The sequence below is a fragment of the Strigops habroptila genome, chromosome 7 (assembly GCF_004027225.2).
Source record: "Strigops habroptila isolate Jane chromosome 7, bStrHab1.2.pri, whole genome shotgun sequence".
NCBI classification, from domain to species: Eukaryota; Metazoa; Chordata; class Aves; order Psittaciformes; family Psittacidae; genus Strigops; species Strigops habroptila.
In genome coordinates, this window is record NC_044283.2 from 34453448 (window position 1) to 34468715 (window position 15268).

Here is a 15268-nt window from a genome sequence, read left to right on the forward strand (position 1 = left end):
TTGTTTGCAGATGACTTGTGTATTTCTCTCCCAAACGCTGCTGTGAGCTATATATGCCACCATTTATTGATGGAGAGCAGTCTCTATCATGAGGGGAGGTTTGTACCGATGCCATGGTTGACAGGGCATGTGCAGGGAAGGCAGGTTTCTGCCTGGTACACAAGAGTGTGCTCCATAGCCAAGCTTTTCTCGCTGTAGTAGTTGATAGGGTGAGGCATCTAATTAACTCATATCCTCCAACTGTAAGAAGCAGCAGTTTAGACTGTTGCTGCCCATAATAAGAACTACCTGATTTAGCTTTAAAGAAGAGCAAAGTGATGTGCAATAAACTATTACTTGGGGAAGCTGAGTGACATTTTATCCTGAGGAATCATTTCAGAGAATTTTAAATGAGGCATCAAGGAACTTTAATTTTTTAAAACCCACTCGCCTGCCAACAAATTCCCAATTTTCACAGAGTATCTTGTCTTTCCCAAGGCTGTTGTAGAATTTGTATCAAATGTTGGCCACAACGAATGTAGTAGGAAACAGGAATAGAAATACACTTTTTAGTGATACACTTTTTCCTACTGGGAGGTTGATATAAAGCAGAATTACTAAATGGTTGAGATTTCCTCCCCATCTCTTTTTCAGACATTTTTCTGATCTTCACTACATGAATAACAATTGGTAGGCATCAGGAGAAAAATAGTCTTGTGGAGTCTTGAAACATCTTGAGGGGACCCGTACATTTTGCAGTGTGTTGCATTTATATTTCAATGGGGGAAAATACATCTGCTGTAGAAAAAACAGCCTCAGAGATGATTGAATTCAAGAGTGAAAAAATAAAAAAATAAAATCCAACCCCCCAAAAACCCTTCTGTCTTACATCCCTACCTCCAGGTAAGTGGCCAGCACAACCAGAGTACCCACACAAATGTTGTAGATAATGTTTCAGGGTGGCATGATCAAGAGTGGTGATCAAGCAGCAGCACAGGTTGTGCAGAGGGGTTGTACAGTCTCATCCTTGGATATTTTCGGAACCTAACGGGATGAGGCCTGGCACAACCTGATCTGGCTGTGAAGCTGGCTCTGCTTTGATGGCTTCCAGAGGATCCCTTCCAGCCTACTTTTTTCTATGATTCTGTGACTACATAATCTGTGCCAGATGGCTCCATGGCGAGTCCTGTGACAGAATTAGTGTGTTGAACTTCGCTGAATTCATCTGACCAGCACACAGATCAGCATCTCACATGATGGCAATCTGCAAGTATTATTAAGACCCCAGCCCAGTTCACGAAAGTATTTAAACACATTCTTAACGTTCAACTCATACAGCTGCTAAGCTGGTATCCTACATGACAGTTATTTTCATACATCTACGTCTAAGATGTTGAGTAATTGTAGCTGCAGACAGATGGCTTTGCCCGAGTCAGCAGTGTGTTGGCAAGTTCATAAAAATGAATGAAAACAAAGTTGTAGGCAGTTCTTTCAAAACATTTCTTATTACACTGATGTCACTCTGGCCAAAAAAACAGGAAGTCTGCAGCTCAGCGTGTTCATGTTCTTAAGAGGATACCTTCATCTTTAAATCCGTAACACCAGTAAAAACAGCTGCTGCTTTTTTGTGTGCTGTGACAGCTCAGATTAATGAAGCTAAGCCTCAGATCATTTTATGCTACTTGTCTTGGTTTTGCACAAATAGATTTAGAAAGGGAAGATAATCTAGTTACCTTCACTTCCACCAGCAGTAAACTGCTGAAGCTTTATTATATGGTGCTCATTGCTGTCACTTCTGAGTAACTGAAGTCTTTCATATGGATTCTTTCATATAGTATTAACAGATAACACTTGCTGTACAGGCAAAGAGCACTACCCATATACCCCTGTAAAAGGACCTGGATTAATACAAATGATACAATATTCTTTAGAAGGATGTTGGCTGCTTTGAGGGATTGTGTTTCTGCTTATAGTAAGTTTGATTGGCTGTATTATTCAGCTGTTTATTTTGGGTTATTATTATTTGTTTCTTCATCTCATGAAGAAATACAGCTGAGAAATAGAAATTTCTTGCACGGAGCAGAAAAAGAAAGCAAAATTGTCCACTAAAAATTCATGTTATTTAAAATCAAATGTTCATTACAGTTAAATGTTAATTTTAAAATAACATTTTGGCATGATATTTTTTTCCCCCCAGCAAGAAACTGTGTATGCGCTTCTCATTCATAACATTTGTTACAGGTAATTTCAGTGCTAAACACTTACTGTTTGTCCCTTTGGGGGAAGCAGTATCTTCTCAATTGAGAAGGTACAACTGAGATCAGCTAACGTTTCCTGAATTTAAATGCTGTCTGCTGCTTTCGAACACTAAAATAAAGATTTAAGTTGAGTAGTCTTGAGAATGCAGCAGTAACATTAGACCAGGTTTCCCTAGGAAAGAAAAGCCTTAGCTTGCTGCATGTTTGAAGCCTCAGGGGGGAGGAAAGCAAGAGCAGCAGGCTGAATTTTCAGGTTTGATTATGCCTCAAAATGGTTAGGAGCAAGCACTTGGAGAATTTTGCTGTATTGGACTCCAGATTGCAGGTTGATAGCCTCTGTGACCCAACTGTATTTCTTCTCTTGATGGCTGTTTGTGAGAATAATCTGGAGATAAGAGACATGGCAGAGCAAGCCTTGCTATTTGTAAAGATGGCCAGGCAGAATGACTATACATTTCCACCAATCCTCTCCACTGAGTGGAGAACTGTCAACTGGAGATTGACATTCACAGAGGTATCAGGGATGTGTTATTAGCATGTATTGCATAAATGCTCCATCCCTGGCAGTGTTCAAGGCCAGGTTGGACAGAGCCTTGGGCAACATGGTCTAGGGTGAGGCATCAATGCCCATGGCAGCGGGGCTGGAACTAGATGATCTTAAGGTCCTTTCCAATCCTAACTGTTCTATGATTCTATGAAATAATAGCTGGTTCCTGTCCTTTTTCACCTAATAATACACAAGTTTGCTAGATTTTTTCAGCTTTCCATTGATAACCCAGGAGGAGTTTCAGCCTGTGGAAAAATAGTGAAAAGTAGCATTACTGATGAGGACAAGTCCATAAGGGGCTGTAATTGTGAAAGGCCTACTCAGCATTTAGTGGAAGTACTTAAAGGACTGTAACAGGGTGCTTCTTTTAACCAAATGGAACAGAACTGATTTTTTTGATGATATATTATTCTTGGCAGAATATAAGCTTCTCTGGTTTCCACAGGATGAAGAGGATGAAGAATTCTCCAAGATACCAACAAAAGAATTGTAGAGAAAAGAAAGAATTAGTTCCAGCTCAGTACAGAAGGGCTTTTTAAAAAGTCAGCTGAAGAAAGCTATAGGCCATCGTAAAGTTGTATAGAAAGGCCATAGTTGATCTATGTACAGGTGATATTCCAGGAAGGGGCTATCCTTGCCAGAGCCACAGAGATTTGACTGGGTAAGTTATTCTTCAAAACTTCTCTTAACATCAGGTCATCCAAAAAAGATAGCTCCCTCAAATGGCAGATGTCATTGCTTTTGATTTTCCTTAAATATTAGGCTTGATTTATCCGGTGGAACACAAATCATATGGAAACAACCATTTTTATTTTTCATTTACACAACTGTACGACACCTGAAAATAAGATGTGGGCCAACATCAGATCATTCAGTAAGGTGATAAACTAAACCAGTACATTTCCTGAGAACACTGGCATGTGTTTTTTTCCCAGCTAGCCTCATCCTCAGCTGTATCAAAGAGCTCTCTAGCACCAAGTAACAAACATCTCGCACCAATCAGATGTATGTGCTTCCTCATCCAAATGCAAACATCTGCTCAAAAACTGGATAAATTCCAAGTTTTCTGCCAATATGCTCTGAAAGAAAATCTCTTCCTGAGCCCAAATTAGTAATCAGTTGACTTGTATTAACATGGGAAAGAAAGCAGCTGCAATAGCCAGCTCATCTTTTTTTCTTCAAACTGATGGTTCCATTTATTTCACCACAAACAGAGTGAAAAATGGAGTAAAGCATACAGAGTAAGTTTACTTCGTGCTTTGTTTTGTAATAACTATTTATTTTTACAGTTCTTCCCATGCAGCTTCCCTACTCTAATCCCATGGCTGTACCCAAAAGTGTTTTGAGAAGTTGACAGGCCCAAGGTGGGAGATGTTGAGGAATTCACTTATATGACATCATTGCTTCTACCAGGGCATTCTGCTATATCGTTGCTGTGTTTTGAGCAGACCCACACTGCTCCTTTTTGAGAGTACCCCCTGTTCAGAATGCCCTCTGGAAGCCAGCGGGGGCTGGACAACAGCAGCTTCTCCCAGGTGCTGTGGAGCATGCTGGCTGGCACGGGGCTGCAGCTCCTTAGAGTGGGACACAGCTAACCAGCCAAGGGGCAGCATCTGGCTGCTGTGACGGGGGACAGCCATATGGGTCATTCCCTGTCAGTTATAATATGGATCTGTCCACTCATGGCTGAAGTAACATTCTCTGCTTTCCTCTCCAGGAAACAGCTTTCAGACAGCGACTCTTCTTCCTCACCTACTATTTTAAATCATAAATGATGGGTGGATTTGCTTTCTGGCTCCAGAGCCAATCACTGTGCCAACGAACTTGGGAAGTGTGCGGATGATGTTTAGGGAAGCCAGGTGACAAATGGTAACAAATTAATCTTAAGCAAATATGTGGCAACTGTCTTTATTGTCTTACTTGAACCCTGAAGCTTGATCCCCTTTCATTCAAGAAAATGGAAGAATCCAGGTGACCTTAATGGAAAAGAACTGAGCCCCTTTTGCTCATAACAACATAGGATTTTTTGTGTGCTCTTACCTGAGCTACACACCAACATTCATGTTTCTGTAATTCCGCTACTCAGCACGGGTCACGTAGAAAACACATTCTTACTTCTTCCTTTTGCGAGGAACAAACATGCACAATCACACCTTTGTAATCAAGATTGTGCAACGAGGGCAAGTGTTGCACCTGCAGGAAGTTTTAGTAGCTGATGGTTTAAGACATTCACAATATACTCCCATATGTGGATGTTAATTTTCCTTTCCAACTCAAGACACAAAAGTGGGAGTCATCCAGCCAAATATGTCAAATGAGAGAATGAGAGAGAGTCTTAGTATAAGTAGGTCTTTCCCTAAAAATGTCTCTTGACTGTAAAGGGAACCCAGATCTGTTGTGATGTCAGTGAAATTAATTCCACTCCGTATGCAGAAATGGGGTAATTACATGCCTGTAGTTACCATTTATGAATTTCAGAGTTCCCCTGAAAACCTGAAGAGAGTTTTGGCATATGTCACTGAAACTCCACACCAAACAGGAGGAAGCCTTATTTTATTTAGCTTCTAGTGTGGATTTTTTCCTTCTCTTTGGACTCTGTTTATCCAAACCTAGTGCAAATTATTAATCTCTGGTGCAACTGAAAAGTCACTACAAATAGCACCAGCGAGTAATTTCATATCCCTAGCCTCTCAACCATCCTCTCTTTCCCCAAATAATAAATGTGACATTTGCTCCAATCTAAGGAGGGATTTAGGGTGGAAGGCTACTGTCAAAATATGGGCAGCATCTGACTGAATATAGTTTAACTGCACTTAAAACACAGAACTCAGAGAATTTAGAAAACTGGGCAAACATTGGTTAGATTGGCTTTCTTACTGGTGACAAAGTATCTTTTGCCCAATACGATTCATCTCTGACAGTGGCATTTAAAACAAGTTGTTTCGTCTGCTTGAGCCTAACGATTAATGTTACTTGACCATCAGTGACAGTTCAGACTTTAAAAGGCTGTAGGCTCAGATGTGGGAGCTGAACAACGCTTCTTCAGTTGTGGGAATGTTACTAGAGGAAGAAAATACCTGGCTGGTAACTGCTGGAACTGATCTTCCATTCCCTTAGCAACAGGTGGTTGTGCTCAGAAGTTACGTGCCATTTTCAAAATTACCTGCAACGTATTTGAAACCATTACCAGGCGTCCACATCAACCCTGTTTTTCTGAACGCTTGTATGTGAGTCTTCAATGTAGGTGGAAACTTCTGCTGTCATTTACAAAAGGCTAGCCAGATTCCTCACCTGTGAGTGTTGGTAACGCTCCAGCCAGGCCAGCTCTGCACCAGCAAGTGTCCTAGCTCAGCCATGGAATCACTGGGCTTCCAGGAAACTGGAAGAGTTTAAATTCACCTAAGGAAGAGAAGTGGAATTCAGCACAGCCTAAAAATTGATACCTCCCGATGGCAGTTTTTAAATGGGGGGTGGTGCAGGAGTAACAGGCATAGATGACAATATTTTCTTAAAAACACATAGCCTTGCTAATGGTGATACCTTTGCTGTGGCAGCGGCCACTGACAACCATCGAGAAGGCACACAGGTACAAGTTAAGTGGACAAAGAGTGTGGCATATTATACACCATGCAGAACATTGCAAAAATGCACATTTTAGTTGAGAGAAAAGATTTTTTAAAATATCCTGCAAAGCAGATATTGCTGTTATTTGCTCTCCAGTTTGCCGCTTACAAGGCAAACGGGGAGAAACCTGCCAAGTGAAAGAGAGAGACAGCACCAGAACTCCTTCTGTGCAGGCTTTTTTCCCTCAGTCTCTGGACCACCGGGCCATGGCATGTCAGTATACTGTCATCCACAGTCAAGACAACTTTGATTTTTGACGTATTCTCTCATGTTAACAAATTTGAAGACCAACATTTGTCATAAACTTAAAGTGAATTTTGTCCCCACACAGAAAAGACCAGCCCAAATTCTGAAGGTGCTATAGTGTGATCTTTAGGGCCAAAAAAGAAAAACAAACCTACATCAGTGCCTGCCCAAGCTTCAGCTTGTCTGCACATGCTTGTCTGCGGTCTGCAGCCTGTCCTGCAGGTGCTGCAGGCACTACAGAGGGATGACAGCTCATCAAATGGTAGCTACATACAGCCTTGGATAGATCCTTTTTAGCAGATGAAACTGGGACACTGGGATTTTGTTACAGTTTCTCAACCAAAAAAACCAGAGAACTTCATATAGCCGTGCCCTAGTTTAGTTGTTTCTTTCGGGATGGGTTCTTTGATAGTGTTTTCATTTGAAATCTCTGTCTTCCCATGCACATACAGCTGATCACATGAAGAATTACAGGAGAAGAGAGACCAAGGCACTCAAGTAGTTCAAGTGGCTGAGACTGCAACCAAAATGGCAGCTGAGGCCAGGCGGTTTGTCAGCCCCTTGTGCACTCTTTCAAGGCTCTTCCATGAAGCAGCCACAACTGTCACAGCTAGTGCTGCACCGAGCTGCTCCCCCTCTGCATACTGGTAGCTTCTGCGTAGCACGGGGTCTGACACAGCTGAAAAGATGTCACCGTGAGGGTACTGCTGGAGGAAGAACAGCACACGTTGGAAACCAGCAGGGTTTGCAGGCTGTGCTGTGCCTGTGTACAGGCTGTGTGCCTGTAGCTTGACCAGAAAGGCAGACACTGCTGGTGTAGCAGACCAGGGCTCACCATGGTAGCTTCATAAATACTGAAAGAGCAAGAGCCAGGGGAAGTGTTGGCTCTGGGCTCCTTCAGTGCTCTTTGGGTGAGGGGAGCACTGATCATATTTCTGGGGCCTGAGATGCCTGAACTTGGTGTTATTTTGGGGATCTCCACCAGTGCTCTTCTGTCGTGCTTCACACCCAGACGTGACTGTAGGGCAGCAGAGGAGTCAAGCATAGCAATGAGCTATTTGCTTGACACACTAGAGGCAAGAACAGTAATTGCCTATGAATTAATTCATCTTGTCAGCATGGCTAGTACTCACGTGCATTGTTGCTGCAGGCAGCAGCATCTTGTCATAAATTGAGACCACAACGGATCATAATCCAATTAAAATTTTATTAATTATAGCAAGTAGAATATGAGCAAAAACAGCGCTGGACGACAGGGGAGTCTGCGCTCCGCCAACTGCCGTGCTGAGCAGTTCAAACAGTCCCTTTTTATATATCTTTACTTCCGTGTTCATGAAGTAGTGGAGGTACTCTGCGCATGCTTCAGTTGTTGTTAGGGGGTCGTTTTCTGCCTCCTGGTGGTCGTTGAGGCCGAAGTAAGAAGTCTTCCTCCTTTATCCCATAGTTGACCCCTCATTCATATGTCCTTATATGGGGTTGTTTGTCCTGTTTCTGTCGGTTCCTGGAAGTCTGGCGGTTATCTCGCAATTGTGGTTATCTTATCTTACTCAAGCAGTGTCCGGTAGCTGTTTGCATAAGCGATTTCACATCTTTTGTTGCCTAACCTTTACATTGAGCTTAACATAAATCTTAATAAACAATATCCTAGTCCATAGTTTCTCACAATCTTGTGTAGTATCAGGGAGCGTAAGCATGAGAATCTGCCTAGAGTGGGCAGATGACACTGGTGCCACCCGGTAGCACCAGCCTCCTCTGCGGGGTCCGGGAGAGCAGAGGAAACCAGGGGCATGCCCTGCACTCACAGCCCTGCACCGCAGACCGTGCATAAGGGACTGCTGCGCTGAGAAGCGTGCTGCCTGTGCTCTGTCAGCTTTCGCGCTCATACTCTCCGGCGTTTGATGTTTTACTTCTGCGTGGTGCGAACACGAATGTGCCAAGATACTTCCATGCGGCCTCCTGCTTCTTCCCGGAACAGGGAAGGTAGGCAAGCTTTTTCACGCAGGGACAGGCGCGCGTCCCTCCGGCGGAGCCCGCACGTCCGGGATTGAGCAGAGCTGAGCGCAGTAGCTGCTGCCGGGGAGGCAGCGGTGACCCAACGCGTGCTTTGCTCCGCCTCCGGGCACCTGCGCTGCCCCGGGAGGCAGGGTGGGAGGTCTGCACGGAGCACGGCCCCGCCCCGCTGGGGGAGCCCAGCCCAGCGCCGCCACCGGTAAAAGGGGATGGCCTGAGAGTGAGCCCCGTTCTGTTGGTGCGCCTGCGCACTACCTGCGTGTCTGTGGCCGTGACGAGAGCCCGCCCCGCCCTCACCCGCTCGGCCCGGGGGCGTCTCGGCGGTGACACAGTGATCTGCGGGGCAGGCGGGGGCGCGGCAGCGCCCGGCACTCTCTGCCGGCGGTCCGGGGACTTTCCCCTAGGCGGGCGCGGGGCCCGTGAGGAACCAGCGTCCTCCGTGCGTGGCCTAGCGAGCAGGTCTTCAGAACATCCCGGCACCTCAACTGCACCGCCGTCGCCTTATATGGCCCAGCGGTGGGAAAACACCGCGGTTAGGGCGAGACCTGCTTGCCGCCCCGTCTATGCCTGTGCCGGGCTCCGCAGTTGGCGCTCAGGCAGAGAGCCCCTCGGTCGCCCCGGGACGCGCCGCGCTGCCGGGTGCCCGCGATCCCGGCGCCGCTGAGCGACCGCCCCGCCCCGGGAATACCTTAAGCAAATGAAGCGCCGCGGCCCCGCCCCGCTTGCGGCCCCGGCCCCCGCGGCGCGGCCGGCAGCGCCTGCGCAGGGCAGTAGCCCCGCCGGGGAGGGGCTACGGTAGCGCCGCCTTGTGGGCCGCACCGCGCGCCACCTCATTGTGCCGCCGCGGGAAACACGGGATTTAGCCGGTGGCCCCCGCCCCGGTGCCGGCAGCGCGCCCCGACTGTGCCCGCGGGGCAAGCGGGAGCCATCTGCCGTGACCGCAGCTTCCCGCACCCTGCTGCGGAAACTGCGTCGCTTTGCCTTTCGGCCGGTTCCATTTGTCCCCAAGAGAACTGCGCGCGCACTCACGTCAGTGCATCTGTTCTCGGTACTCCTCCCCAGCGAGGTGTGACGGTGACTGCTGGAGGCCAGCGCAGCACCTGGCAGCGAGAGCTACAGGTTTTAGAACTGACGGGACGGCACAAACACCTCTTGCCGCGGACAGGTCTTCAAAATTCTTTCACTCTTCTCTAGAGTTAATGAAATGTTAATGATTTCCTTTCAAATACTTAATGCTTATTTACTTGTATGTCAGAATCTGCTTGTTGGGCTGCTTTCCATGCAGAATGTGAAATAAAAATAACACGCTTCAACTTTCAGTTTCTGTTAAGAGTAGCTACAGACTCATCCTTTAATGAATCACAACCAAACATCAAAGAGGAATAACATTCAAAAATCTTTTAAAAAAGGTAAGCTTAAGTCAGGACTTTATAAAAAAGCACCTACCACCTCAGCCTTTCAAAACACAGTTACCCTGCCACCCCCGTGAGCTCTGTAAATGCTGTGCGCTCCACTTTACAGATAGGAAACACAGGTTTTTACATTGCAACACGTGCTGCAGCTCTCGACCAGAGACCTGGCAATGCCCACACCAACAGCTAGAAAAGCTGTTACCTACTTCAGAGGGCACTTCAGAGTGAAGAATACTACTTCAGAGAATGCTATTCCTGCCCCGCAAAAACACTCTGCATCTCCAACCTGAACAGGGTGAGGATTTGAAAACAGGTATTGTGCTTCCCGGTGCGAATACCGCAACTCCCAAATACAGCATGGAACTTGCTCTGCACCAGAAGCACGCACCAAATCTCGTGCTGCGTAAGACACAATTTGCTTTCCAAATGTCAGGTCGTGCTCCAGAAACACTGAGGAGGAATGCCTGAGAAACCTCAGGAGAGCGCAGAGTGCAGGGGTCAGATGGAGGAAGTTCTGAACAGGCCGTCGGGAAGCGCAAGTGCCTTGCAGGCTTGAGGTGCTAGGGGCTGGACAGAACCACGTAGGGTACAGTGTAACACTGCTGTGGTTCAGTCCCAGAATCACAGAAGAACTCGAAGTCTTTCAGTGGACGCATCTACTACTGAGACCCCAGGAATCTATATTCACTCCTGAGGTATCCAATCAATGGATCTGTCAGTCAAGTGTAAGGTCACCACTAAATGATGCTAATTACTGTCATCGGACAAGATCAAGTCAAAATAGCACTGAAGACATTATGTTTTTACAATTACATGTCATTATCCAATACATCAAAACATGCAGTTTGTGCAGGTATTTCAGTAACATTGAAAATAAAAGGTATTTTCTTTGCTCCAAACCACTCTGCACATGGCGTACGAATGTAGCAAAGGGAGAGCTCAGTTAGCGTGAATACTTCACGATGCACTCACTGTCTCTAGCAGACAGCAGCATCTTCATTTTGCTTATCTTGGCGTTACAAAAGTAGAAATAGGTTTTCTATAGGTCTGCTATCAGTTTTACAGTATTGCAGCCATGAGTCCACAGAAAACAAGTCATCCTTGTAGGATTACACCTTGAGGCCGCTCAAAGTAAAGCTTTTATTCAGGTGTTGCAAAGTTATTGAAATGGCTGGAATAGTTAATAGCCACAACCAAAGTACTATAAAAGCACATCCCAGAGGTTTTAATAGCAGTCAAAATATGCTTAATATAGAAATCCATGTTTACCTCGAGAAAAATCAGCAAGTGGTATTTCACAATATAAATTAAACTTGCTTACAGAGTTCTGGTGGCTGAAGTAGCTGAGACTTGACTGCCAATTGGTAATTTGCCAGTGTAATGTTAAATGGGATCAGGGTGTCATTTATATTGCGAGCATTACAAAAACATCCCAAAAAATAGTCAACCAACAATTTTCTCTCCTAGTATGCACAACAGTGAACATTATGAGCAACAAGCCTGAAACGGACGAATTCAACTTTTCGACTGAAGTTTTTAAACAACTTTCAAGTATTATGGTCCCTATATACACACTCCTACATGGCTAAAAAAGACGTGGTAGACAATTGAGCACACCGCCATCAAATCGTAAGAATTACAAAACGGTCAGGTTTTAAACAGCAAATTGTACCTTAATCATTTAATTAAAAATAGAAGAATTAGGTAGACTATTTTGCAAACAAACCAGCACACTAGTGTGCTATATATTAAGGCATACCTTTAAATGCGCACCTGTCATCTCTAACAAGTTTTATACAATTGCTACCAAGTGAAAGGACTATCATTGTCTTGCAAAACTGAGAAAGAAATACAAAATATCTGGAAGCCTACATTTTCAAAGTACAAAATTAACCTTCAGTCCTTGTGTTGAAATACTATACACAGTACAAACAGCAAAGCTCCCCTACAAGATCTCACGAGGATTTCTTAAAGCTGGAGGTAAATTCGAAGGTTTTGATTCTTCATCCAGAAGTACCAAATCTTCAATTTCACTACCTTTGTATTTTCTTTTACAGATCTTCACAATAACTCTCTTCTTGAGGAATAGCTTCAAAGCCTCTCTTGAAGCAACCGCTTTGGCATTTTCCATACTTTTACCACAGCCAGTACCCAAGTAGACCGACTTGCACCTCAGTTCACAAACTATATTTTCCAGAGAGCTTTTATTTTGAGGCAAGTCTGCAAGTTCCTTGAGGGGAACAAAAGCAACATCTAAAGTAGCTTTTACAGACTGAATAGATGAGTTTAGAAGTTCCACGTGATTTACGTTGGGACTGAAGCCTCCAACAGCAACCAGTTTCCAGGCTACAGCTTTGTACAGTCTGTTGAAAAAAGGTTGTCTTTCCTTCACATCTTCGCTGGTCAACGGTTTGCGCAAAGCCTTAGCAGGGCTCTCGCCCACCTGCGAGCCACTCTTGGAGGCAAGCTGTGGGGAACCTGCCTGCGTGCCACCCTTGGATGCCAGCAGCGAAGCACCTGCCTGAGCTCCACCCCGTGAGGCCAGTGACGAAGGACCCTGCTGAGCACTGCTCCGAGCAGCCAGCAGCGAAGCAGCCACCTGAGCGCTGCTCTTGGAAGTCAGCAGTGCAGATCCCTGCTGAGCGCCGCTCCGAGCGGCCAGCAATGAGGCAGCCACCTCGGCACTGCTCTTGGAGGCGAGGAGTGAGGACCCTGCCTTAGTGCCCTTGGAGGCCAGCAGCAGTGAGGTGCCTGCCTGAGTGCCACTCTTGGGGGCCAGCAGCAGCGAGGTGCCCACCTGAGTGCTGCTCTTGGACACTGATGCTGGGGCGCTCGCTTGGGTTTTGGAAGACACCAATGTTGCACTTGTTTGTGGGGTGCTCTTGGCAGCCAGTGGCACTGCTGCTGCCTGCGGGGTGCTCTTGGCGGCCAGTGGCACCGCCGCTGCCTGCGGGGTGCTCTTGGCGGCCAGTGGCACTGCCGCTGCCTGCGGGGTGCTCTTGGTGGTCAGTGGCACTGCCGCTGCCTGCGGGGTGCTCTTGGTGGTCAGTGGCACTGCTGCGGGCACCGCCGCTGCCTGCGGGGTGCTCTTGGCAGCTGCTGGCACTGCTGCTGGCACTACCTCTGCCTGCGGCATGCTCTTGGCAACCGGTGGCACCACCGCTGGCACCGCCTCTGCCTGCGGGGAGCCCTTGGCAGACGCTGGCACTACACTTACTGGAGTTTTCTTTTCAGGCGATGGCACATCTTCACACTTGTTTTCCTTAGGTGGATTTGAGCAAGGCTTCTCTCCTGACTCTTTTTCAGATGAAGGTGGGTTTTTCTCAGTAGTATTTTCAGCATTAGCAGGTTTTCCTTCTGTTTCTATGTCTGACGCTGAGACTGTTTCTTGATTTGAACTGCAAGTTGACTGGGAGATTTCTGGATCTTTGCTAGTATCTTTTTCCTGCTTTTTAGGCAGTGTGCTCTCTGTTTCTTTTGGGGCTTCTGCCTTGGTTGTTTTCACATCCTTTCCGGTATCCTTAGAATCTTTGCTTTTCTCAACAGCTCGCTTCTTGGAGGGAACCTCTACCCCTTCTGCAAAACAAGTAAAGTATGTTACCCTCTTCAATTCCTGCACTATAAAATATCTAGAGACAATTTATCTATTTTCTAAAAACTTGTAGCAATAATCCCTGTGAATTTAAAAGGTATATATTAGGAATATACCTTGAACTGTAATTACAAGTTTTGACCTACTATTTCAGAATACTTTAGTGGTTTTTGACCAAAAAAATACTGAGGTGCAAGATTTCAGGTTTTGGTTTGGGACCAGCCGGCAAGTACGTATTTCTGTTCTTAAAGTCCAAACCAAAAAATTATCAAAGTACATTAAACAAACTATCTGACCTAAACAACAACAACTGGTATTTTGCCTACTAATAAACATATTTAAAATAGCTTTACTTTAAAATGCACTTTAAGAATTTAGAAAACTAGAGTTTGTCCAAAACGGCAATATGTGACTAGTGCTAAAAGCAAAGTAACACAAAAGCATTTAAGCCAGAGTACAACAGTCTAGATGGCATTAAAGAAATAATCAGCTTAAGGTGCACCAGTACAGAGAAATTCAAAACAAGAGCTCTACATTACCAAAGGAACACAAATGCATTACATCTTTTTCACAGCTATTACATGAGGTAAAAATAGCACAGAAAGGAGAAACTATTAACGAGGAGCTTAAAAAGTAAATTATTTCGACTACTTTCTAGGCCCGAGGTGAACAGAGAACGTTCAAAAACAAGCATTTTCTAGACTCCTATGTATTGTCACAGCTATGATCTGCTAACCATTGCTACTTGATATGCCTCTTTTCTTCACCTTGGCAACCAGTTCGTCTCTCGTGGTGCGGACAGGCGCGCCGGTCACTTGGATGCCTTCGGCCATTTCCAGCGCCTTCTCCATGACCTGCGGCGGGTACCTGGAAGGGCGACAACGGGAAAGGAGAGAAGGGGAGGGGTGCCGCCCGGCCGCGCCGTCCTGGCCCGCCCCACCCGCGGGGCCCGCCGCCCGGCCGCACTCACCGGCAGCCCAGGAAGACGTGGTTGGCCCACACCATGGAGAGGGACACCAGGCGCTGGAGCTGGGCGCTGCCCGCCGCCGGCAGCTCCCCGACGTTGCGCAGCAGGAACTCGCGGCGGTGCCGCCAGTGGTGCTCGGGCTCGCAGGCCCCGCGCAGCGCCTCGGCCCACGCCACCTCCTCCGCCGTCCGCCCCAGGGGCTCGCCCGCCGCCTTCACCGCCGCCATGGCCGCCGGGCGCCCGCCCCCGCCCCCCGCCGCGGGAACCACCGCCCCGCTCCTTCCGGCCGCGCGGGATGACCTCAGAGCCGGCGCGCGCGCCCGCCTTACCCCCCTCCCGCCGGCCCAGGCTGCCTTGCGGCGCGCGGCGGGGCGGGGCCGCCAACGGCCGCGGGGGGCACCGCGCGCGGGGCGGGTGCCGGTGCCTCGCGGGGCGGGGCCGGATGCCGGAGCGGGTCACGGGCGGAACAGCGCCGCGCGCCGCGCTCACCCTGCCCGCTGGGCGCGCCGCCACCGGCGTCTGCGTGCGGCCCGCGGTGGGCCGCGCCGTGCCGTGCCGGGCTGCGCTGCAGGTGAAGCCGGAGGTGTTTCACTGTGGCTACCACAGAAATTGTTGCGTTCAGGCTCGTACTTG

At 47.3% G+C, this 15268-nt stretch overlaps 1 protein-coding gene across 5 annotated transcripts; it reads right to left on the reverse strand.

Moving 5' to 3' along the window:
• Window positions 1-8868: 8868 nt before the first annotated feature.
• CDKN2AIP (CDKN2A interacting protein) lies at window positions 8869-14908 on the reverse strand. Of its 5 annotated transcripts, XM_030493116.1 has the most exons (5): window positions 14639-14908; window positions 14405-14535; window positions 13153-13652; window positions 13063-13101; window positions 8869-12984 (listed from the first exon to the last, which is right to left on the reverse strand). In XM_030493116.1, the coding sequence occupies exons 1-5, from the start codon at window positions 14860-14862 to the stop codon at window positions 12022-12024; spliced, it is 1857 nt and encodes a 618-aa protein (XP_030348976.1). In that variant the 5' UTR covers window positions 14863-14908; the 3' UTR covers window positions 8869-12021. The 5 variants fall into 5 exon arrangements, with proteins under 5 accessions (XP_030348976.1, XP_030348973.1, XP_030348974.1 ...); XM_030493113.1 differs by having other exon boundaries at window positions 8869-13101; XM_030493114.1 differs by having other exon boundaries at window positions 13063-13652.
• Window positions 14909-15268: the final 360 nt, after the last annotated feature.

Excerpts from the sequence above, each read along its gene's own strand:
- CDKN2AIP (XM_030493112.1), bottom strand. The coding sequence starts at position 14,862 with ATGGCGGCGGTGAAGGCGGCGGGCGAGCCCCTGGGGCGGACGGCGGAG. Across the intron at positions 14,536-14,638 it reads CACGTCTTCCTGGGCTGCCG|GTACCCGCCGCAGGTCATGG; the intron begins GTGAGTGCGGCC and ends TCGCCCTTCCAG. Across the intron at positions 13,653-14,404 it reads AGGCATATCAAGTAGCAATG|AAGGGGTAGAGGTTCCCTCC; the intron begins GTTAGCAGATCA and ends CTTGTTTTGCAG.